General features: G+C 52.6%; 1 protein-coding gene across 1 annotated transcript; it reads left to right on the top strand.

Annotated features, from left to right (window-relative positions):
• Positions 1–248: 248 nt before the first annotated feature.
• Positions 249–1,181, top strand: LOC141726599 (olfactory receptor 14A16-like). Its single transcript, XM_074531547.1, has one exon. It carries the CDS (start codon positions 249–251, stop codon positions 1,179–1,181), a length of 933 nt encoding a protein of 310 aa, XP_074387648.1.
• Positions 1,182–24,637: the final 23,456 nt, after the last annotated feature.

The following is a 24,637-nucleotide window of genomic DNA, read 5'->3' as shown; positions in this document are numbered from 1 at the left end:
CTTTAGAGAGGGTGAGACATTCAGGGATCCTCTGCTCTGGGCAGAGTTTGATTTATCCCAGGCTGACCCAGGAGTGTGATTGTGCTCTGACTGCAGCCAAAGGTTTCCCCACAGCAGGAAGAAGGTTGAGTGAGTCCCAGCAGTAGGGACTGTCTACAGGGAATGGCCCAGGTTTGGCTTCAAGCAGCCTCTCCTGACTTCTCACTGTCCTTTATCCATGAGCAGGTCCCCATGTGCAACTCCAGCAAATGTCCAAGAGCAGCTCCATCAGGCACTTCCTCCTGCTGGCATTGGCAGACACGCGGCAGCTGCAGATCCTGCAATTCTGCCTCTTGCTGGGCATCTCCCTGGCTGCCCTCCTGGGCAACGGCCTCATCATCAGCGCCGTAGCCTGCGGCCACCACCTGCACACGCCCATGTTCTTCTTCCTGCTCAACCTGGCCCTCAGCGACCTGGGCTCCATCTGCACCACTGTCCCCAAAGCCATGCACAATTCCCTCTGGGACACCAGGGACATCTCCTACACTGGATGTGCTACACAGGTTTTTCTGCTGATCTTCTTCATGGGAGCAGAGTATTTTCTCCTGACCATCATGTGCTACGACCGCTACGTGTCCATCTGCAAACCCCTGCACTATGGGACCCTCCTGGGCAGCAGAGCTTGTGCCCACATGGCAGCAGCTACCTGGGCCACTGCCTTTCTCAACGCTCTTCTGCACACAGCCAATACATTTTCCCTGCCCCTGTGCCATGGCAATGCCCTGGGCCAGTTCTTCTGTGAAATCCCCGCCATTCTCAAACTTTCCTGCTCACACTCAAAGCTCAGGGAATTAGGGCCTCTTCTGTTTTCCATCTTTGTAACAATTGGTTGTTTTGTGTTCATTGTTTTCTCCTATGTGCAGATCTTCAGGGCTGTGCTGAGGATCCCCTCTGAGCAGGGACAGCACAAAGCCTTTTCCACCTGCCTCCCTCACCTGGCTGTGCTCTCCCTGTTCCTCAGCACTGGCACATTTGCTCACCTGAAGCCCCCCTCCATGTCCTCCCCATCCCTGGATGTGGCCCTATCAGTTCTGTACTCAGTAGTGCCTCCAGCCCTGAATCCCCTGATCTACAGCCTGAGGAACCAGGAGCTCAAGGCTGCAGTGTGGAGACTGATGACTGGATGGTTTCAGGAACATTAAACTGCTGGCCAATTTCTGCCAATCACTTGTAATAAAAGTCATATTTATACTTCTTGTTGGTTTGGTTGTGGTGGTATTTTTCCCTTCATTTTAGGTGTTCATAATTTCCACAAACAAAAGCCATTCCTTGCACCATTTCTCATTTTGTTTCTCTCCACCTTCCCCATGGCCACAGACTGTGTCCATGAGGGTCTGTGCGCCTCGTGACTTTGAAGGAACTAAAGGATCTCACAGCAAAGTTTTCTGCACAGATGCCCTTTTGTTGCCTTTTCTGGAGCTGCAGCAGCAATGTCTGTGTGCAGAGCTGGGGGCAGATCAGTGCTGGCCCAGCAGCTGTGCCCAGCAGCAGCAGCACTTGGTGTTGCCAGTGCTGCTGCCGTGGCCCTGCCCCGCTCCCCTGGTGGCCCTGGTGTTGCTACAGGGCCTGAGTGCTCTCGGGGCCGGGCACAGCCCTGGGGGTGGCAGTGCCGGGGCTGCAGCAGGGACAGGCCATGGGCACTGCTGGGGCAGCACTGACACCTCAGCCCAGGGCCTGGGGGCTCCAGGCTCCTTGCCCAGGCTCTCTCAAGAACACACCCAGGCCAATGCTCAGCACAGAAAACCCCTGTGAGCAGCCCCAGGCTGGCCGTGGGTGGGCTGGGGGCAAACAGCATGGCTGGGGCTCTGCAAGGACCCTGGGGTAGACGGGAAGGATCAGCAGAGCAGGGGCTGATCCACCCCCAGTGCACTGCACAGCCCAGGGCAGAGTCCCAGACCATCCTCATGGAGCTGCCAACAACATCCCCCCTCTGCAGCCCTGGCCTCTCCCCCAGCTCACACAGGTGCCCCATCCTTGCAGGCACAGACACAGCAGCACTGCCTCAGCAGCCCCTGTTTGCATTGCACAGAGCAGGGGGAGCACCCCCATGCTGTTGCTGTGGGGACATGAACCTGAGGGATCACAAATGCCATCAGCCCCTGGGGCCAGCAAGGGCTTGGGCACGGCAGGGAAACCATTCAGGTTTATTGGGACAAACCTTTGAGTTCACCAATTCTAACCTGCACCCTAATGCCATATTGTCTGCCCTGAGCCTCCAGGTTATAAAATCGCAGCTCTGTCTTGTCCTTTCAACCATACTTCTGTTCCAAAACCCTCACCAGCCTTTTTGCTCTTCTCTGGACACGCTCCAGCCCCTCCATGGCCTTCCTAAATTGGGGGCCCAGAACTGGTCGCAGCACTCGAGATGGGGCCTCACCAGTGCTGAGTGCAGGGGAAGAATCCCTGCCCTGCTCCTGCTGGCCACACCATTCCTGATTAAGGCCAGGAGCCATTGGCCTTCTTGGCCACCTGGGCACACTGATGCCTCATGTCCAGCCTGCTGTCCATCAGTCCCTGCAGGTCCCTTTCTGCCTGGCTGCTCTCCAGCCACTCTGTCCCCAGCCTGTAGCACTGCAGGGTTTGTTGTGGCCAAAGTGCAGGACCCGGCACTTGGTCTTGTTCAACCTCACCTTGTTGGATTTGGGCTCTGGATCCAGCCTGTCCAGGTTCCTCTGCAGAGCCCTCCTACCCTCCAGCAGATCCACACTCACACCCAGTGTGGTGTCATCTGCAAATTTGCTGATGCTGGACTCAGTCCCCTCATGCAGATCATCAATGCAGATATTGAAATCCACTCTGGCTGGCTCTGATCCCTCGGCCATCCTGTGGGTGCCCTGTGATGGCACTCAGGGTGATCTGTTCCATAACCTTGCTGGGCACTCAGGTCAGGCTGACAGGCCTGGAGCTCCCCAGCTCCCCCTTCCAGCCCTGCTTGGGGGTGGGCTCACACTGACACCTCCAGTGCTCTGGGATCTCCCTGCTGAGCCAGCACTGATGGTAAATGATGGAGAGCAGCTTGGGGAGCTCATCTACAGCTCCCTCATCCCCCTGGGATGGATCCCATCTGCTCCCAGAGACATCTGTGAGCATCTGAGTGGCTTAGCATGTCCCCAGCTGCTTCTTCCTGGATTACAGGGGGCTGTTCTGCTCCCTGTGCCCATCCACCAGCTCAGGAGAACACTTGTCTTGAGGACAACTTGACTTATTCTTGAAAACTGAGGCAAAGAAGGGGTTAAATACCTCAGCCTTTTCCTCATCTTTAGTAAGCATATCCCCCCAAAATGGAATGGAGGTTGTCCTTACCCCTCCTTTTGCCATTAATGCATTAATAAAAATATTTTTAATATCCTTCAAAGAAGTAGCCAGTGGTTATTACGCTTTCAGCTCTCTTTAATTTTCTTTCTGCATTGTCTTGGTTTGGAAAGTCAGGTGTCCTCTAAGGAAGGCAGGAGCCTCCCCTGAAATGGAAAATGTAAACCCCTTCTCTCCAAATTGTTATCAATTTGAATATAACTGGGCTCTCCGGCAAAAATATGGGAGTAGGAATAACAGTTCCTTATTAGGAAAGTAAAAAAAATTATGAAATAAAACAATGCAGTAAACCAAAACAACACTGACAGAGTCAGAACACAACCTGACACCCTGTGGGTCAGGGTGTTGGTAGCTGTCCAATTGGAATTGTGGCTGCAGCCCTCCTGGAGTGTCAGGGGTGGTTCTGCTGGAGCAGGGATCCTGTAGAATGCTGTAGTCTTCCTCTGAAGATCCACTGGAAGAGGCAGCTGCTGTTCCTCTGGGAAATCCAGTGGAGAAGCTATTCTGGTGTTCCAGAAACTCAAGATTATATCCAGGTAGGAATGCTTGGCTCCTCCCTCTGGGCAGAGCATCTCCCAATGGGATGCTATAGTTCTTATCAGCCATGCAGTGACATTCAATAGCCCATTATCAGCAGATGTCTCCCCAGAGGGAGTAGTGGTTGTGGAAGAGATAAGGAAAACTGCCCACTTGACCACTGCCATACAGATGGCAAATAGAATCCATCTTGCCTTGCAATCTGGGACATGCATGACCTAACAACATCCTAAACACTTCCTTAATTGCCTGCCGCTCTGTGCAATGATGATGCACCCTCTTTTTTCCCTTGAGTTCCTAGAAAAAGTTCCGTGTCCAGCCAGGCCAGTAATTTTCCTGGGTAGCTCACTTTTTGACCCAGAGGAACAGGCTGTTCCTTCTTTTTCAAGATTTCTTTCTTGAAGTGCGTTCATCCTTCCTGGAACCCTTTGTTTTTAAGGGCTGTTTCCCTTTAAAATATCGGTATCAGATTTGGTATTTTCCAAATTTACATCGTCAATAGGCCAAAGTCTGCTCTTATTGGTGCAGTGCATAAGATTTGTTGATGCCTCTCCTTTCACAGATTATTTAAAAAGTCAATAATTTCATGGTCACTGTGCCCCAACAGCCTCTGACCACTACACCTCCCACCAGCCCTTCTCTGTTTGTGACCAGCAGGAGACAGAGCTTTCCTTGGCAGTGGGAATTGCAGGAAACCTCCCCCAAGTGCAGCTTGGAAGGTTCAGCCTGGAGCTGAGGAGAAAGCAAAGTCCCTCGCAGGGCAGAATGTTGGTGCTGGAGGTGTGGCAGCGTGAGGCTGGGCCATGGCCGGGCTCTGTGTGCCAGGAGCCGGCAGCGCTGGGTGCAGGGAGCCCAGGGAGGGCACAGAAACGCTGGGTGAGAAATGCTGGGGCACAGCGAGATGGGCGAGTGCAGCTGGCCAGGGCAGAGAAGCAGCACACCCAGGGGGCACAGCCTGCAGGACAGATGGCCAAGGGCTGGGCATGGCTGTCAGGGCCACAGGCTCCCAGGCCTTTGTGCCCTGGCTCGGGCAGTGCCTCTGGAGGCCCCACAGGAGGAACTTTCCTGGCAGGGGCTGCACTCTGGTTCTCCCTCGGCCTCCCTGGGGAGGCTGGCAGGGGCTGCAGGTTGATGCCATTTGTCCTTGCTGGCCCTCACATCCCCCTGGCCCACCAAGAGCCCCGAGGCAGCCGTGAGGGACAGGCCCTGCTGTCCCAGGCTGGGCTCAGGGCTTGGCCTTTCTGCTTCCCCCAACCAGCCCAGGCTTGCTCAGCATTGCAGTTCCCTGCTCAGAGCCTTGGGCTCCCTGCAATCCTGCCCTCAAGGATCTGCTCTCACCAGGCCCTGGGCAGCCTTTGGCACTCCCTGCCCTCACTGGGGCCCAGCCATGCTCCAAGGCACTTGGAGTTTTGCTGCTGATTCCTTGAGCAGCTTCTTCATTCTTCTCTGCGCGCCTGATGCTCCTGGACCCAGCCCCAAATCCAGCGTGGGGCTGATTAAAATACAGAAAGCCCTCAGGAGCTCTTTGTCTCCCTTCCATTGTCTTCCAGTCTCCAGGGCTTCTGCAGTGATTGGGATCAGTTTGGAGTTCTCTTCAGGAGGGAGATTCCAAAGTGTACATCATGACTTTTGGTTTTAGTCAAGCGAATATATTTCTACTTTTCATTTCAGAGAAGAGGGGATAGAAGCATTCCCCAGGTGATCTTGATGCTGAATGTCTCCTTAGGAGGTCTGGGCACGGAGAAGAATGAGCCCCTTGCCGGCTGAGCCTGTTTGGCCAAGCTGCTCCTCACCCCCAGCCTCACAATGTCTGACATCGCCCACCTGGGACTGACATCCCAAAACATAAAAAAAAAATATGCATTTTACTTGAAAATAAAAATATAATATTTACTAAAATTCTAGGTATATTTTTCTTGTTTATAATAATATTATTCAATATTTTTATTACCCAGTTTCTAAATTTATATGAAAACTAAATACATTTTTAGCAACCAAAAGAATTCTTCCTCATTGGTTTTAAGTGCTATGTTTGCCCAATTATCCCATCATAAAAAGGCCAAATAATCTTAAAAGTAGTAACAATTTTAATTGAATAGTTAAGATAAAAAATATAAAATTGGATACAATATAATTCAATTAAAATAAGGGATAATTTGGTTCCAATAATAGCGCATAAGCAAGAGATACCGCGGGGTACGAAGGGCAGAGTTCAATGACCCTTGTCACTTCACATACAAGCTTGCCAAGTGAAAATCACCCCTTATATGCCATGTGTCAATGCCATCTCCCCCGATTTTCGGTTCGTCACTTTTCTGTCTCTGCCTTCATTACCACCCTTATCACGCATGTGCCACCACTCGGTTTGGTGGTCGGACAAGTCTTTGGGGGTCATCACTGATGAAGGCCCTGTAGTCTTCTTCGTTGTCCTTTAATTCACCTTTGGGTTACACATGCGCATCAAGCCAGTAAAATGTAAACCAAGACTAACGTATCACTGCATCTACATATCAAGGCAATAAATCCCTTATAATTAACATTTTCTGGGACTGAAGCAGGTTCTTGGTCATTTTTAGCAACTATATCTTCAGCTTCTTTCCTGTGGTCCTTGAAAAAAACATCTGCTGGGAAAGGTGTGGGGGGGGGGTGTGGAGCCCCCCCTTTCCCTCTCCTCTTTGGCATTACTATTTTTATCTTCTTTTATTATTTCCAGATATCAGTTACTGTATAAATATTGTTTACTATTTCAATTTTTATCAGCACGAATCACACCTATTTACCACATAAGTAACATATTCCCTTAACTAATTAATTGACAACTATCAGTTATTGATTTCTCCTTCTTTTTGTTAATAATTTAACACGTCTATAATTTTTTATTGGTTTCTCACACAGGGTCAAGGGGGGAACTCTGGGGTCCCTGGAGACATTTCTGGCATACATTTGGGGCAGTTTTGGGTCTGGGGAGGGAATTCAGAAAGAACTTGAGGGTCTGGAGGACACTTAGGGGAGCCGGGTGGGCACTTGGAGGGGCACTCAGGGATTCTGAGGGACAGTTCGGGGTCTGGGGCAGCACTTGGGGGTCCAGGGGGGCCCTTGGAGGTCAGGGAAGGGAATTTGGGGCCCTTCAGGGTCTAGGCGAGCCCTTGGAGGGCTCTGATGGGGCTCTCTGGGGTGCGGGGGGTGATGGGAGTTGTAGGCGCGGGTATCATACAGTTAAATGGGGCTGCGGAGCATCATGGGAGTTCTAGGCACAGCTGCAATGGCTCTCAGTGGGGCACGGGGCACAATAGGAGATGAAATGCTGGCTGGAATAGCGCCAGACATTCGCCGCGGAGCATGATGGGAGCTGTAGTCCCGGAAGTGGTTTGAACGCAGCGTTTTGGGGTCCGGGAAGGCTCTTGGTGTGATAAACGAATTGACCAAATTTAAGAACCGTATAATTATCTTTATTATTATGCAAGCAAGAATAAGCAAGGTTCAGCGCTGGGCGGCCAGGAGTCCCCGCTCCTCTTAGGCACGCACCTTTCCCCCTTTAAAGTTTGCTTTTTATTGTCCCTTTCTTCCGGATTCCTGGATGACGTCTTCTGCGCTTGCTCCTCCGGTTGCTAGGGGGTCTTTTTCTGCCTTCTGGTAGTCGTGGGATGAAGGCCCCAAGTCTTCCTCTTTGACCGCTTTCTTTATAAGGCATATCTATAAGTCTAAATTCTACAAGCTAAGCAATTCTTGCAAGGTTAATAATTGTTACCAGATGTGGCAGTATCTAGTTTCAGAGGGTCTCCTATATCTATGGTGAAATAAACAGGGCCAGGAGACTTCTTCTCCTTTTTAATGCCTTTATTAAAAGGGATCAGCTCAGGATTGGGCGGCTCGGTAGGGCTGCAATCCCCGTTGCGTCTCCCAGGGCGACTCAGAGGAGGAGGATATGCGCAGCTCTGCCCACTAGGGGCAGAGCCGGGGGATCCAGTCCTCGTGGGAGCCTCTAGGGCGTGATGTCCCCGTCAGATGTTACTCCTCCCAGCGTCTCCCAGCTACCTGGTCCCGGCATTGGGACGACTCCCTGCTCAGGGCGAGAGGGACTCCGCATCTCTGCAGGCTCAGCACTTGGCTCCTCATGTCCAGACATCACTTTAGTCCATCATGGCCTTCCTCCCCTCCTCCTGGTTAGGAGGATCCAGCTGGGATCCGTTAGTGGCAATTTCTGTTCACCTGATGGCACCTGGGGTCCTGGACGGTTATCTTTCTCCCAAATTCTTATGCCAGCCACCCTCATCATCTGGACCTCTTCTGGAGAAAATAATATACTCAGGATGGAATTCATCTCCCCCCAAGTGTAGATATTTGGACCTAGAAATTGATCCACTTGGTTAGCTATGCCCACTGGGTCCTCGACTAAATGTCCCAACTCTTTCTTGAATCCTCTCACCTCAGAAGCAGTTAGGGGAGCATTCACAAAGCCAACACCTCCTGCTACTCCTCCCATAGGAACCTCTCTGAGGGGAAAGAGTCTCTCTGCCTTGGAGGTCTTGGATCTGGTGCTACAGTACGGCCCATCTTCAGATGCCAAACTACTTTGAGAGATATCTGGGTTACCTTGAACTTTCTGCCCATCAGCAGGTGTATTTGCTGATAGCTGTTTATCGGGCGAAGAGGCATTTGTGTCCCAACTAGGAGGAGGTAAAGGGACAGCAATAGGAGGGGGAGAAGAGCCTGAGTGGATATTAAGTGCAGCTGGAGAAGGGGTGGAGAATGCAGCAGGTGGAGTAGGCACTTGTGGTGGTGCAGAAGGGACTGGAGGGGATACTGGGTTTATCATAGTGGAAGCTGAAGAGGTAGAAGGAGGAGTTTGAACAGGTGGTAGTGAGATGGCAGCCGGGGGAAGAACCGGACCTGCCATTTGAGGTGCTTGAAGAAGAGGATTATATGGTGGAGGGGCAGAAGGAGGCAGATAATCCAGGGGATCCCATCTTTTACTAGTCCTATCATCCCCTCTTTCATTCCCCTCTTTCCTCCTCTGTACCTTACAAATTCGCACCCCTTCATCCCCAACAGCGCTCTTTAACCAGCAGGCTACATACAATAATTGCTCAGGATCAGTATCCCCTCGAGCCGTCAGATAATTATTTAATAGCTGGCACATCCACTTATCCTTTGTCCCACACCAAGGCCATCCTCCTTGTATCTCTAATTCTGGCCACACTTCCATACAATAATGGATCATTTTCGCTTTATCTAATCCCTCCGTGGCCTCTATAGAATCCCATTTTACTAACAGTTCTCCTAAGGGACTATTGGGATATATATACCTCAGTCTCTTACCAGTCTTTCTACTATTACACCCTCCCATTTTACAGGTCTTAACAGTAAAAAAAATCCCAAAGGTGCCTTTACTGACCGGTAATTTCAAAAAAGAATCTTCTTTGAGGAGCTTCAGCCTCCTCCACTGAACTTCAAAATTTCTGCCTGATGCTCAGGACTTTATACTGAAACAACTGCCCGATCTCTTGATTGCCTAACTTTCCCCACGTCAGGTCTTACATCTATCGGGACTTGAACACACGAAACCTCGGCCTAAGAATCTGGGTCGTGCCTGACTCCCTCAGTCAGGAAAAACAACTGCCTGATTTTTAGTTTGCCTAACCCGCCAATTTTTAGGCTTCACCGTATCAGGACTTAAAAGCAAACCACAGCCTCCTTCGCTGGGGTTTTTGCCTGGCTCCTGTGCCAGGACTTACTTTTGCCTGCAGGGCTTGTGAGCTACCCGAATCCTTCTCGGGACTGACAAAATCTTACGTGGATCCTCCTCGAGACTTACAAATGCTACCTGAATCCTTCTCGGGACTGACAAATCTGCCTGACTTCCCTCTGTCAGGGCCTATTTTGGGTGCGTGCCACTCATACAAAAATTCCCTCCGCACGCCCGGAGTGGGGGGGCCCTTTATTCTCCCTTGGGAGACGACTCACTCACACTAATTCCAAGCTCCGCCCCCTGTTCCCAGCCGGCTCCTTCGCAGGAATCCGGAAACGCGGTACTGAGAGGTCTGCTCTCACTTCGAAGGTCCGGCTGCCGGCCTTCGTCTCATTCACACACACATGCGCACGTCTCCCGCTCCCGCCACCGGCTTTCTCACCAATCTGGTGCTCCGGTGCTCCTCTGCGTCGCTGCTCCTGAGCCGATCCCTCTGGTCCTGGTAGCCAGCTGTCCTGAAGTCCAAGATGGCCAGTCTTGAGTCTTCTTGCGGCGTGGCTATCCCGGACGAGGGCCCAGCTGAAATAAACAGGGCCAGGAGACTTCTTCTCCTTTTTAAGGCCTTTATTAAAAGTGATCAGCTCAGGATTGGGCGTCCCGGCAGGGCTGCAGTCCCCGTCGTTCCTCCCAGGGTGACTCAGAGGAGGAGGATATGCGCAGCTCTGTCCGCTAGGGGCAGAGCCAGGGGATCCAGTCCTCGTGAGAGCCTCTAGGGCGTGATGTCCCTTTGAGCCTCGGCGGCCCTCCTGGTCCCGGCGTTGGGACGACTCTCTGCTCAGGGCGAGAGGGGCTCCGAAGGTGTTCAGCATCTCTGCAGGCTCAGCACTCGGCTCCTCAAGTCCAGACATCACTTTAGTCTCTCAACTCTTATTTGGCTCGTTGTTTTTGGGGTTTTCTCTGTGTCTCTGGAGTCGGGGTCCCACAAAGCATTCTGGACTTTGGAGTCACTTTGCATAACCCCCCCCACCCTCTCAGGTGGCTTCCCTATGCTGTAAGAGAGCACAGCCTCGGGGAAGGGCCATCCACCGCACCCAGCCAGGCCTTTTACTAATACAAAGGAGGAGATAAGCCTTAACGACCCGGTATTACAATAACAAAGCACTAAGAATCTGGCAGAGACCGATCTGGCTTCATCCCTGTAACTCTTTCTCACAAAAAAAATATTAACCGAATTTTTGTTCATAACAATGGATTGCTGAGCTTCTTTTGTAATTCTTTGCTAATGATGATGTGCTTTGTTGAGCTTATCCTTTTGTCAATCTTTGCAGCTGTGCATGATATAAAATGACACAATTCCTTAAGTTGGTGTCTGTGTCTTTGGTAGTGACCCTGCCCACTGGGGACACAGGCTCGCCTCTTGCCTAAGTGTTCCTTGGGAAGGCAAAAGCTCTCACTCTAAAATTCCCCCCTTCCTCTTTGTTCCCCCCCCTTCATACCCTGAGCATGATGTGCTCTGGTCTGGGCTATGCCCGGGGTGAGTTGGGGTCCCCTGTCCTGGCTGTGTCCCCTGCCCAGCTCCCCCGCAGCCCCAGCCCCTCCCCAGTGTGGCTGCCGAGGGGCAGGACAGGCCTTGGCTGTGCTGCAGCTCAGCAAGAACAAAACCATCTCTGCGTGCTCAGCCCTGTGCTCAGCACCCGGCCCAGCAATGTCTCAGTGCCAGGGGCTGTGCCCTCAGTCCCTGCCAGGGGTTTCCATGGCAACGCCAGGCCAGGTGACCCAGGTGTCCCCCCCCCAGGTGCCGGTTGCCATGGAAACAGTGCCCAGCCCTGCCCCTTTCTGTCTGGCTGACCTGGCCTTTGGCCCTGGCAGTGCCGTTGGCTGCTGGTTCCTGGTGCCTGAGCGGCCAGCGCGGCACAGGGCAGGTGGCCATGGCACAGCCCCCAGCAAGGGATCCCCTCTGGCTCTGGGCACTGACATCAGCCCTGAGCAAGGGCCCAGGGCAGCCTTCCATGGCCACCAACCATCACAACGGCTCCGGGCACTGGTTGCCATGGCACCAAACTAAGGAACAGGTCCCTGTGGCCGTTGCCATGGCATCTGGTGGCACCAACGAGTGTCACTGCAATTGTACCTGGAACAGCCCTGGCAGCGCTTTGTCCCAGGGTTGCCATGGCAGCTGAGGACAGACACAGCTGGTGCTCTGCAAGGGCCCTGGGACAGGCGGGAAGGAGCAGCAGAGCAGGGGCTGATCCATCCCCAGTGCGCTGCACAGCCCAGGGCAGCGTCCCAGAGCGTCCTCATGGAGCTGCCAACAACATCCCCCCTCTGCAGCCCTGGCCTCTCCCCCAGCTCACACAGGTGCCCCATCCTTGCTGGCACAGACACGGCAGCACTGGCTCAACAGCCCCAGTTTGCATTGCACAGAGCAGGGGGAGCACCCCCATGCTGTTGCTGTGTGGGGACATGAACCTGAGGGAGCACAAATGCCATCAGCCCTGGGGCCAGCAAGGGCTGGGGGATGGCAGGGAGACCACCCAGATTTGTCCTGGCCTCTGCACTCAGCCAGAAAGTTTGTTCCCATCAGCTGGGAGTGCCCTGTGAGTGCCATCCTGTGGGTGCCCTGTGATGGCACTCAAGGTGATCTGTTCCATAACCTTGCTGGGCACCCAGGTCAGGCTGACAGGCCTGGAGCTCCCCAGATCCTCCTTCCAGCCCTTCTTGGGGATGGGCTCACATTGGCACCTCCAGTCCTCTGGGAGCTCCCTGCTGAGCCAGCACTGATGGTAAATGATGGAGCACAGCCTGGGGAGCTCATCTACAGCTCCCTCATTGCCCTAGGATGGATCCTGTCTGATCCCATTCACCTGTGAGCATCTGAGTGGCTCAGCATGTCACTCACTGCTTCCTCCTGGATTCCAGGAGCTGTTCTGCTCCCTGTGCCCATCTACCAGCTCAGGAGAACACTTGTCCTGAGGATATACTCTCCTAATATTGAAAATTGAAACAAACTAGGGGTAAAGTAGCTCAGCCTTTTCCTTATCTTTTGTTACTATATTCTCCACTGCATCCAATAAAGAGCAGATGTTCTCCTATTTCTCCTCCTTTTTGCTATTTTTTTAAATTAAAACATTTTTATTCTTTTTGCCGAACCTTCCAGGTGTAGTTTTAATAGTTTTCAACTCTCAGCTTTTCTTTCTGTATGACCCAGCAACATCCTTAAAGACTTCCTGAGTTGCTGCTCCTTTTTCCACCCCTGAGTCTCCAGAAAAGCTCCATGCCCAGCCAGGCCAGTCATTTTCCTCACTAGCTCATCTTCTGCCGCACTGGGACAGGCTGCTTCTTCCCCCTTATGATTACTTTCTTGAAATGTGTCCGTCCTTCCAGGACCCCTTTGTTTTTAAGGGCTGTTTCCCTTAAAGCAATCAGTACCTGATTATGTATTCCCCAAATCTGCAGCCTAACCAGGCCAAAGTCTGCCCTTCCTATTTCCAGGGCAGAAGTTTTGTTGCTGCCCCTCCCTCTTTTACAGAACATTGAACACTTCATTATTTCATGGTCACTGTGCCCCAGGCAGCCTATGAGCCCCACATCTGCCCCCAGCCCTTCTCTGTTTGTGAACAGCAGCAGACAGAACTTTCTTTGGCAGTGGGAACGCTACCAAAAATTTAGTAAAAGAGAAAATTCCTTAACCCCAATTTAGCATTAAGAAGCAGCATTTTTTATTAAGCTGGATGCACGGGGGAGAGCTCCTCCCAAAGCTGTGCATGCTGAGTACAGGAAAGTTTCTGTTTATATTCTGTATTTTGCATACATTTTGATTCGTATGATAATCATTTCTCCAAAATCATTAGTATATTTCCCCTCCCCTTTACCCATGCATTCTCCTGTCCTGGGGGTCTCCCTGGTGGTCCCTGGTGCTCGTGGACCCCAATGTTCCCGTGGGCCTGGCTGAGCTGGCAGGACACTGAGGCTGCTGAACTTCCAGTTCCCCTTCTCACACAATGGGCACTGTGTGGTTTCCACAGGCCTGGGGTTGTGGAGAACAAGCTCCAGGTGTGAGCTCACCTGGTGAAGACAATTTATCATCTGGTACCATGTGGTCACAGAGTGGGCTATGACATCACAAAGTGGGTTTGGTGAGGTCATCGAGCAGCCATGGCATCATAGTCTGCCTCTGTGACATCAGAGATCCAGCTGTGACATCACAGGGCAGAGGTCTGACATCACAGTGCAGACTATGACATCACAGACTCTGGTGTGACATCATAGATCAGCTGTGTGACATTGGAGAATGGGCTGTGACACCCCAGAGGGGCTGTGTGATATCCCAGCAGGCTGTGTGACATCCCAGCAGGCAGTGTCAGGTCACTGGGTTGGTCACTCTGCCCCAGCTCCCCCTCACAGTTTCTCCCAACAACTCCAATGCTGTCCATGCCCAGCAGGGTCCCTGTCCCCCAGGATCCCCCCGGCCCACCTTGGGCCACAGCCTCCACCAAAGGATGTTCCACAGGATCCACCCCAGAGCCTGACAGGGGACAAGGGGCTAGGGCTGTGTGACCAGGACAGCAAGGACTGGGATTATCCAGGTCATTGTGGCCTGGGTTGGGTTGCCCACGGCAGGAAAGATGTCTGGCAGCTGGAGCAGGGTCTGGGAAGGGCCTCCAAGATGGGGCTGGAGCCCCTGGGCTGTGAGCAGAGGCTGAGGGACCTGGGCTGGTCCAGCCCGGAGCAGGGAAGGCTGAGGGGCTCCTCATGCCAGCCTGGCAGTGCCAGCCAGGGGGGATGGAGAACACAAAGCCAGGCTCTTCATAGGGGGCTGGGGGGAGACAAAAGCCAATGGGTGGAAGGGGAAAGAGGGGAGATCAGCCAGGGCATGAGCAGATGAAATGAGTCAGGCTGCTTTCAGCATTTCCTCAACACCAAGAGCAGCCTGACCTCCCTTCTCCATCCACCACTGATAGATTTGAAAATCAGGAATTGTTTCAGCTGTTCTGTCCTCAGTCCAGGACAAGAATCCTGATACAAGAACTTAATTGTGTTTATATCTATCGCAGAACCACATTAGTCAAAAATTTATTTTTGTATGCAAATCAGTTGTGAACAGTGGACTCATCAGACATGCTGGGACATTGCACATAGCTCAGAAAAGAGGTTGTAATTGTGTGATTGTTATTTTAATGGTGCAATTTTTATTAAGATACATCCTGTTCAACTGTGGTCTGTTGGCTAGGTCCAGTGTGGGCTGGAGGGAGCTCAGATTTGCACAAGGCTGCTCTGAGTGCCAGCCTTGGATGGGGAAATTGGTGGGGTGGGGGTAGGGACAGAGCCTGATTGATTGTCAGCCATGAAAGGTCTTGATTTTCATACCCAGTCAAACTGCATGAGGAGGTACTTGGATTCAATGTCAATTGGAGATTGCACATTTCAATGAATTACTAGTAAAAAAAATTACAGGACCTAAAAAAAATATTTTCTTGCTGTTTTTTTAAATTCAGGGTATTCACATTGAATTGGCTTCTGAAATCTGACTAATTAACCACACATTTGATTTGAACACTTCATTCAAATTATTCCCAGAAGCTTCGCTTGTTTAGCTGTTCTGAATGTTAATGAGCCCTGGGACACTGAATTCCTGCACTGAAGAGATGAAGGCTGAACAAGCCTCTGGAGCAGGAAAATTCAGCAGCAGCCTCCAAGGTGCTGAGGATGTCAGCAGCCCCCACTGAGGCCATCCCTGCCCAGAGACCGTGGGGGAATGGGCAGACAAGGAGAGCGTCCCTGGGGCTGGGACAGCACAACTCAGAGGCACCAGCGGCTCCAGCTGGGAAATGGAATGTGGAATGGGGCTGGGAAAGCCCTGCCTGGGCTGGGCCAAGCAGGACACACAAGCCCTGACTTCCATCCAGTAGAAAACTCTGTCAAGGAGATATTTAAAAGGAATTACAATTTTTTCTGTATTCTGAATTGGACTCCCTGGAGAAACACCAACAAGAGATCCTCAGGAGCTCAAAACAACAAAACAGTCTTTACTGGTAACTTTAGAAAATCAGAGAATTTTTGGCAAAAGATTTAGTATGACTTTCAATCAACACAGAACACTTCTTAAAGCACTGACTTGGCCCATTCAGCTTCACAAACTCTAAGCTATTGGAACTTTACATTACTCAAATTTTCTAAAGGAGTGCAATAGAAGAAAAGGACGGAAAGAGAGAGAGGCAGAAAGGATACAGAGGAGCAAAAACAAGGTACCAACTCTTGGATTCCAGTAGTGTTTAGATGGAAATTCCAAGAGCAGGTAGAGCCAAGATTTGTGCTTGCCTTGAGGTCAGCCTTCAATACCCCTTGGTCTCCCTGGGCCCGTCCCCCAGCTGGGACTGTGGGTCATTTGGTCCCTCAGGAGCTGGGCTGGGGCTGCAGAGGTGGCTGTGGAGCATTGCCTGTGCTGTGCCAGGGACTGGCAGCCACTGCTGGGCTGGCATAGAGGCTCTGGGGGGATTGGGGTTCCAGGGCAGGGGAGGGCTGGACCTGCCCCTTCCTCCCCTATTGGAATAAGATCCCAATATTACCAGGTAGATTGTGCCTGGACTCGTCTGACCCCTGCTCCTGGGCCAAATGAGGCAACTGTGGTGTTTCACCTCAGAGACACTTTTGACTGGCTGGATGGTGCAGCTGAGCACCGAAACAAATCCAGGCTTGTAGAAACTCAGTTTGCCTCAGGTGGGAAGGCTTCAGGCTAAGGTGAGGAGGAAAAGGAGACAGATTCTGCCAGAGGGTTGATATCAAGAGTTTATTCCATGGTTACAGACGTCTGAATCTTAGGTAACAGCTCCAACAGAATCCCGAACGCATGGCCTGAGTGACTTTTTAAGCTCCGGGGGGAGGGGGAGGGAAGGGACAGGTGAGCCACCAACCAGGTGGGAGGGGCAGGGTCTCAGGGAACGATGACACCCAGACAGACCAATGACCTCTGGGCACAGGGGCATCTTTTGAAGCTGACCAACCACAGGATGGCCTTGCTGGAATGTTAAGATTGATTGACAGCCCAGCAGGGGGCAAGGGGGAAGGGGAAGGGGAAGAGGAAGAGAGATATTGCCACACCTGGAAAGGGGCTGGGAAGTTTAAAACTGGAATTGCAACACACTGCAACACTCCCCATATATGAAATGTCTTGAGCCAAGAAACTCCTCCACTCTGTCACAATAGGGAATACTGGAGGTGAAATCCCAATTCTGGCCATGGGCACCTAGATAAGAAGGACAGTTCTTTTCCTTAGAAATGAAAGCCCCGGTTCTCAGTAAATTTCTGGTTTCATTGTTTGGATTCTGTTTGGTTTTGTTGTTGCTTTGTTTCCCTGGTGTGCCTGAAGTGTCCAGTCAGGAGCAGAGTGACTCTTGACAAGGAACTTTGTGCTGCTGTCCCTTAATATTCAATCTGGTTTTTGCTGCTCCCTTACTGGGGATTTTTTCAGCATTCTCAAGGCCTCGTTGGTAGCACGGTGAAGGAGCCCTGGCCCAGGCTCTGGCCCTGGGGGACACAGGGACGCTGTTGGGGGGTCCCTGTCCCCCTGTGCCACCCCCAGGGCCCCGGCCCCCCGTCTCCATGTCAGGCTCTGGGATCGATCTCGTGGAACATCCTCTGGGGGAGGCTGAGGGGCCGGGGGCGGGGGGACCCAGGGGGACAGGGGACTCCGCTGTGCATGAGCAGGGTTGGACTGCTCTGGGGGGAGCTGTGAGGGGGGCCGGGGCAGAGTGACCTCCCCGGGGACCTCACACAGCCCCTGTGATGTCACACAGCCCCTGTGATGTCACACAGCCCCTGTGATGCCACACTTCCCCTGTGATGTCACACAGCCCCTGTGATGTCCGCCTCCCCCTGTGATGTCCCAGAGCCAACTCTGAGACGCCACGCCATGATGTGATACAGCTGCTCTGTGATGTCGCAGAAGTCACTGTGATGTCTGAAAGTCACTCTATGATTTCACAATCTCTACTGTGATGTCACAGCCTGCTCTATGATGTTACAAAGCCACCCAGTGTTGCCACAGTCCACTCCCTGATGTCACAGAGCCACCTTCTATGATGGCAGGATCTGCTCTATGGCCTCAAACCCTACTCTATGAAGTCACAGCCAGCTCTGTGATGTAACAACCCCCCTCAGTGATGTCACAAAACCCTCTCTGTGATGTCATACTGACACTCTGTAAGGCCACAGCACATACTTTGACCTCACTGCCAGCTCTATGATGTCATGCAGCCATGCCATGATCTCACAGCCTGTTCTGTGATGTCACACAGTCCCCTCTATGACACTGTAGCTGCTCAGTGACCTCACACAACAAACTCTGTGATGTCACAGCCCAATCTGTGACCTCACACAGCCCACTCTGTGCTGTCCCACAGCCCCTGGCTGACATCCCAGCTGCTCTGTGCCTCTGTGACACAGCCACAGAGGTGCTGCTGTGACACAGCCCCCTCAGGGCCATCCCACAGCCCCTGCCAGTGCTGAGCCCCTGTGAGCTCTGTCTGTGCCCTGCTGGTGTCCCTGAGGGGCCCTGGCAGTGCCCCAGCCCTGCTGGGCTGTGCACAGGAGCTGCTCCTGGCCAGAGCTGTCTCTCTGCAGCGCTGCCCTTGCCAGGAGCTGCCTCTGGGCCAGGAGCCCGGCCCAGCTCAGCAGCACAGACACAGCACAGGGACTTTAATGACCCTCTGGGGCTTTGGTGCTCTTTGCATCAGACTCAGTCCCTCAGAGTGTGCTCAAAAACTTCTCAAAAACTCAAAAATAAATTGAAACAGAGAAGTTTTCTTGAAGGGTTAATGGGTCCCATTGAAGGACAGGACAGAGAAAGTGTCCGCAGGTTCCAGGTAGAGCAGAACACTGGTGGCAGTGATCACAGGTGGGGACAAGCAAGGGAAAGGTGTCTCTGGTGCTGAGCAAACCTGCACCTCTGTCCCTGCAGGCTGTTGGCATCCCCCGGCTGCCCCACCTGGCTGGGCCCTTCCTTTGCTGACAGCTCTGCCTCCTGCCTGCCTCTGCCTGCCCACACAGAGCCTTGGGCTGCTCCAGGCTCCTGCTGGGGACGTGCTGCACCACAGCCCTGCCCTGGCAGGGAAATTCCTTTCTCCTGGTGTTGAGTGTGGGCCTCTCCAGCTGCCCTTGGTGCCATTATTTCCTCCTCATGCTTATATCCTCCAGGAAGAAAAGCTCCAGTCTGACATCGCCATTCAATCCCTCCCAGGCTATTTCCTTTCAGTCCTCAGTCTCTACTCCACTGACTCCAGAGCCATCAGCCTCTCCCTGCTGATTTTGTGATGAGGCTTCCAAACCCCATTCTGGGAGATTTGAGAGTCCTATCCAAGGTCTGTGAAAAGGGAAAAATAGCATTTAAAGTTATTATCAATTAAATCCTACAGTGATAGAAAACAGGTCAGTATCTTTAAACTGAATGGGGACAAATTAACATTTGTTAGAAGGAGGAAATATTTTACAATTATAAAAGTGGCAGAAAACTGCAGCTGTTTTTCTAGAGAAGTGGATTCCCCATCCCAGGAATTGTCCAAGAGCAGGAGATTTGTGTAGCCTTTCCCATTGAAACCCTCTCATCCCCACTGACAGAATTCGTGTAGTGGGGGGTCTCTGTTGTGCTGGGTGCCCTCACAAGGTTTCTGGCCAGAATGTCTGCTGAGGGCAGCCAGGCTGCTGCAGGGGCAGTGACCTCACAGCCATCACCATGGCAGCCCTGTCCCCTGGGCCTGGCTCTGCCCTTTCCTCTGCCCCTGCCTTGGCTATGCTGGCATGAAGAGTTTTGTCATTAATATCTTGTCCCTAAGGTGCTGGGGCCAATGGCTTCCCAGTCAGGCTCCTGGAGCAGAAGTGGCTTTTCAGAGCCCAGCCAGGAATGAGCCCTGGGGCAGCAGCTCTGCAGTGGTGGCCACCAGGCCGGGCTGCCAAGGGAGGCTTCTGGCCATGGCCTGCAAGCAGCTGCTGCTGCCAAGGTGCCGTTGGTGCCTCAGGCTCTCCCTGGCCCAGCTCCCAGCACGGCACTCTGCCCTTGTGCCCGAGCCCTTCCCTGTGCTGGGGCTGGCCCGGGGCTTTTCCTGCAGCGGGACCTGCCCTGCTGATGGCACAGGAAAGGCAGTTCCTGCTGCAGCAGGAGGCTCTGCCTGCAATGGGCTGCAGCAACTCCAGCAAGGCCCTGTTTGTAAAGCCCCCAGTGGGAAATGAAGGAGGGGAGTCACACTGCTTTAGGGGTGAATAATACTGAAACTGGCCTGATTCCTCCATCTCAAAGTTCAGCATCCTCTAAAGGAGCTGAAGCTGTGGCAGAGCTGGAAAAATCCCCAGAGAAAGGAATAACCAAGTGACACCACTGAGAGCTTCTGCAGAGCTGCTGAGCTGGCCCAGCCTGGGCACATCTGACTGACAGGGCAGCACCTCAGACTGGAAAAGTCCCATCCCAAATATTAATGGCAGCATCGCCTGACATTTCCTTTCTTGATGCGTGTGGGGATTCCTCCCAGCAGTGGGGACACCCTCAAGGTCACTGCTCCAGGCTGAGCCAAAGGGAATTGCCCATGGTCATTGGTCTGGGGGAGTAACGTCAATCTCTGCTGAATTACAGGTTTTGCTTAACACAGTTGCTGTGAAGTAATTTCCTAGTGCTCTGTATAATATATTTTGCGTCTCTTACATCCTGGCATAAATATTTCTGTTTAAGGCAATTTTGTCTAATCATTACCATAATAGAGAATACATATTTATATAAATATACCTGCCCATGACAGGAACCCTATGAGTGTATGGGACATCCCGGCTCTTTGGCAGCCTGGGGACTCCTGGGATGTCACCGTGGAGCCCCCGTGAGTGCCTGTGACAGATCGGTGCCTTTGCAGCACAAGGTCTCCTGGGATGTCACCATGGAATGGCTGAGACTGCCTCTGACCACAGGGCTCTTTACCATCCCCAGAAAACCCTAGGAGGTCTCCATGGGGCCCCTGTCTGTGCCTGTGACATTCAAGCTCTGGAACAGCCTGGAGACTCTTGGAAAATCCCCAAGGAACCCCCCTGAGGGCCTGTGACAAATCTGATCCTGAGCAGACAAACATCACCAGCCCCCTATTGCTATGGTCAGTTTCCATGGCAACCATCCCCAGACCCCTGTTGCTATGCTCAGTCCCTTTGCAGCTCCATGGAGACCCCATGCCAGGGGTGGTTGCCATGGACACCAGCTCAGGCCTGCAGCCACAGCCCGTTGCCATGGCAACCATTGGCAGCCCCATCCCCAGGCTCATGGGATCCCAGAACCACAGAATTGGCTGAGCTGGGAGGGACCCATCAGGATCCTCCAGTCCAACTGCTGGCCCTGCACAGGACACCCCAACAATGCCAGCCTGGGCCTGCCAGCGCTGTCCAAACGCTGCTGCAGCTCAGAGAGCCCTGGAGCTGGGACCCTTCCCTGGGGAGCCCGGGCAGGGCCCCAGCAGCCTCTGGGCAAAAACCTTTTCCTGACTTCCAACCTGAGCCTGCCCCGACTCAGTTTCAGCCGTTCCCTCCACTCCTGTCCCTGGGCACCAGAGGGAAGAGGTTCCCACAGCCCCAGCCAGGGACCCGCTCCCAAGGCTGTTGCCATGGCCACCAGGGCTGGGACCTGCTGGGATGCTCGGTTTCCAAGGACAGGGGTGCAGGAATGGGATTCCCCAATTTTCTGCCCTTGCAAAAACCGTGCTGCCCTCGCTGCCCTCCCACCTCCCATTGAAAGCACAAAGGCAAAGGTCCTGCCTGGGATAAGAACAATTTATTAGGAACAGGAACAAGATAAGGGACAAACAGAACTGAAACAATATTGATAACAGAAGGGATAAATGAAACAGTTTACTGGGAAAACTAAAACACAACTCATTGGGTCTTCCTGGCCACAATTTCCCGTCTGGAAAGGACACACTTCTTCTCAGAGAGAGAGAGAGAGAGTGTCCCTTTTCTGCACCTGGAAATTCTCAGAGGTGGGAGTGAATGTAATGACACAGCCATGGCAAGACCCTCATGTTTTTCAACGCCACATCATGACACTGGTAGGGGCAGGAAAAGGGACAGGTGTCTTCCCAGCATGGATCATGGGGAATATGGATCACCATTGTTCTTCCCAATGTGGGTTTTCCCATGGGGGATGAAGCTGGAGTGGTGGATGAAGTTGCTCCTGCATTTGTACTATTTGCAGGGATCCCTTACTGGTGGCTCCATCGGTGTCTGGTCAAGTGAGAGCTGGTGGTGAAGCTTTTCCCACACTGGGGACACTCGTAGGGCCTCTCCCCAGTGTGGATGCGCCGGTGCTTGATGAGGGTGGAGTTGTGCTTGAAGCTCTTCCCGCACTCGGGGCAGCTGAAGGGCCTCTCCCCAGTGTGAATCCGCTGGTGCTGGAGGAGACTGGAGCTGGTCTGAAACCTCTTCCCACACTGGGGACACTCGTAGGGCCTCTCTCCAGTGTGGATGCGTTGGTGGGTCACAAGGGCGGATCTGTAGCTGAAGCCCTTCCCACACACCCCACACTCATAGGGCCATTCCCCAGTGTGGATCATCTGGTGGCTGATCAGGTGGTGTCTCTGCCTAAAGCTCTTCCCACACTGCAAGCACTTGTGGGGCTTCTCCCCACGATGAATCTGCTCATGGACCACCAGCTCTGAACTCTGGCTGAAGCTCTGCCCACCTTCCTGGCTCAGGGTGGCTCTTTCCTCCTCAGAGCACCCTGGGCTGGGTTTGCAGCCTCTCCTCCTGTGGGATCTCTGGGGATTTTCCTCCCCCTTGGATTCCTGTGCCCTGGAGTTACTCATAACAGCCTCTTCCAGGAGGTTTTTCCGTGGGGATTTGTCCTCTCTAGTCTCCATGCTCATCTCCTCGTCTGGGGGAGGAAGGACAAGGAGAAGACGGGATTTGCCTCCATGCAAGTTGGAAGGGGAAGGAGATCCCTCCAGTACATCCCTGGCAGGACGGGGTTGGCAGCAGGGTTGTCCTGCAGCCAGGGGCTGTGCTGGGCTGGGAGATAGAGCAGGAGAGAGGAGGAAAGGGGCACTGACTTCCTCCTCACCTATCTGGGTGTCCCTGGGCTCCTTCCTCTTCCTCACAGCCTCCTTCTCCGTCCAATCAAGGTTTGGGAATGGGAAATCTTGTTCTGGGAAGAAAACAAAGGGTGCGCACATTGTCTTTTGTACTGGTTTGAAGGCAAACCTGGGGAGGGTCTAAACCAGAATTACAATTTAAAAGAAAACTAAGATCAAGGCAATGATACAGAAACACTGCCTTAAACTGACAGAGTCAGGATATAACCTGACACCCTGTTGTTCAGGGTGGTGGCAGCAGTCCCAGTAAATGGTGGTTGCAGTCCTGTTGGAGTGATGAAGGTGATTCTGTCGAAGCAGTGATCCTGTAGAAGGGTCTGGTCTTCCTCTGGAGGTCCAGTGGTGGTTTTGGAGCTCTTGTCCTCTGGCAATCCAGTAGGCAAGCTGCTCCTGGTGTAGCAAAGTGTCAGCTTATATCCAGGTAGGAATGCTTGGATCCTCCCCCTGGGCGGAGCCTCCCACAATGGGAGGATGGAATTTTATCAGTCCTGCAGTGACACTCAATGGCCCATTAGCAGAAGATATCTCCCCTGGAGGGCGTTATCAGGGCTGAGTCATGGAAGAGATAAAGAGCACTGCCCCACCTGTTTATAACAGTTGCTGAAGGTGGGGATTGAAAACATGCATTTGGTTACATCTTGCATGGCAGCCTGAAACAGTGGGGTAATCCCTGCTCAGGGGGTGAACACCACCCCCCTTACCCAAACTGGCTCAGCTGTAAAACCCACACCCTGGGAAGGGCACACACACACGAGACAATGTCACACTTACCCTGCCCCAGGCGAGGGCTCTTTTTCCTGTCATTCCCTTCCTGTCCCCCCTTTTCTATCCCATTTACTGTTCAATAAAATTCATTTTGGGTTTGGTCTCATTATCACCTTAATTGGGGCAGAGGAATCTCTCTAACACTTTTCTTAACCAGACTCACCACACTGTAAAATTATTTTGGCACAGTGAGTTTAGGCACTGTTCTCTGACCCCAAGTGCCTTTGACAACAGCATGGTTCCCTCCTCTGAGGAGGTTGTGGTTCTCTCGGGAGGAACTCTTTGAAACTGGGCTGCAGCTTCCTCTGAGTGACTTATGGGAGAACCGATGAGGTAAATCGCCTTTCTGGGCCTGGAGTGTAAAGAAAATATTTTGTTGTCCTTCTATTACAGCGACCTGATGAAGGTCTTCAGGGTGAGAGAAGTGGACGAGAATCTTGGTTCATGATCAGAAGGCTGGATTTTATGATATATGGTATATAATACATTATAACTATACTAAAAGGAATAAAGAAAAAAGTTGCAGAGGCTTGCTAAGCTAAGAATAGAAAGAAAAGAATGAATAACAAAGTTCTGTGTCCAGCAGAAGGCAAGGACCAGCTCTCCCGTGAGTGGTCAGCAAATCCAAACACTCACAGAAGACCAATTACAGATGCTCCTCTTACATTCCACATCAGCAGATAATTATTGTTTGCATTTTTCTTCTGGGGCCCCAGCTTCCCAGGAAGGACAAATTCTAAAAGAGAGGATTTTATGAAAAAATGTCTGCGACATCCTTCCTTGAAATGTTTTTTAAAATCACAGGAGGAAAAGGAGCAAATGATACCAGTGAGACTGACCCAGGGAATGACTGGGGGTTTCCCTCCCACTCACCTCTGTGCCGGTGGGTGCTCGGGGAAGTCTCTGTCCCTCTCAGCCCAGGGGGTGCTCGGGGCAGTCTCTGTCCCTCTCAGCCCAGGGGATGCTCAGGGGTCTCTGTCCCTTCACCCTGGGGGATGCTCGGGGGGTCTCCATCCCTCTGGCCTCAGGCAATGCCTGTGCAGGGCTGGGGACCAGGGGCTCTGTGTCCCTCTCACCGCTGAGGCTGCTCGGGGCTGGGGGGGCTCTCCCACCTTCTCACCCCTGGGGAGGCCGGGGGGGTCTCTGTCCCTCTCAGCCCTGCTGTGACCCCACCCAAACATCATCGGGG

This window comes from Zonotrichia albicollis, chromosome 36, assembly GCF_047830755.1.
Source record: "Zonotrichia albicollis isolate bZonAlb1 chromosome 36, bZonAlb1.hap1, whole genome shotgun sequence".
In the NCBI taxonomy this organism is placed as follows: Eukaryota; Metazoa; Chordata; class Aves; order Passeriformes; family Passerellidae; genus Zonotrichia; species Zonotrichia albicollis.
The sequence above is the reverse complement of the archived record's forward strand: the minus strand, read 5'-3'. Positions and strand labels throughout refer to the sequence as shown.

Coding starts and splice junctions, on each gene's coding strand:
- LOC141726599 (XM_074531547.1), top strand. CDS start 249: ATGTCCAAGAGCAGCTCCATCAGGCACTTCCTCCTGCTGGCATTGGCA.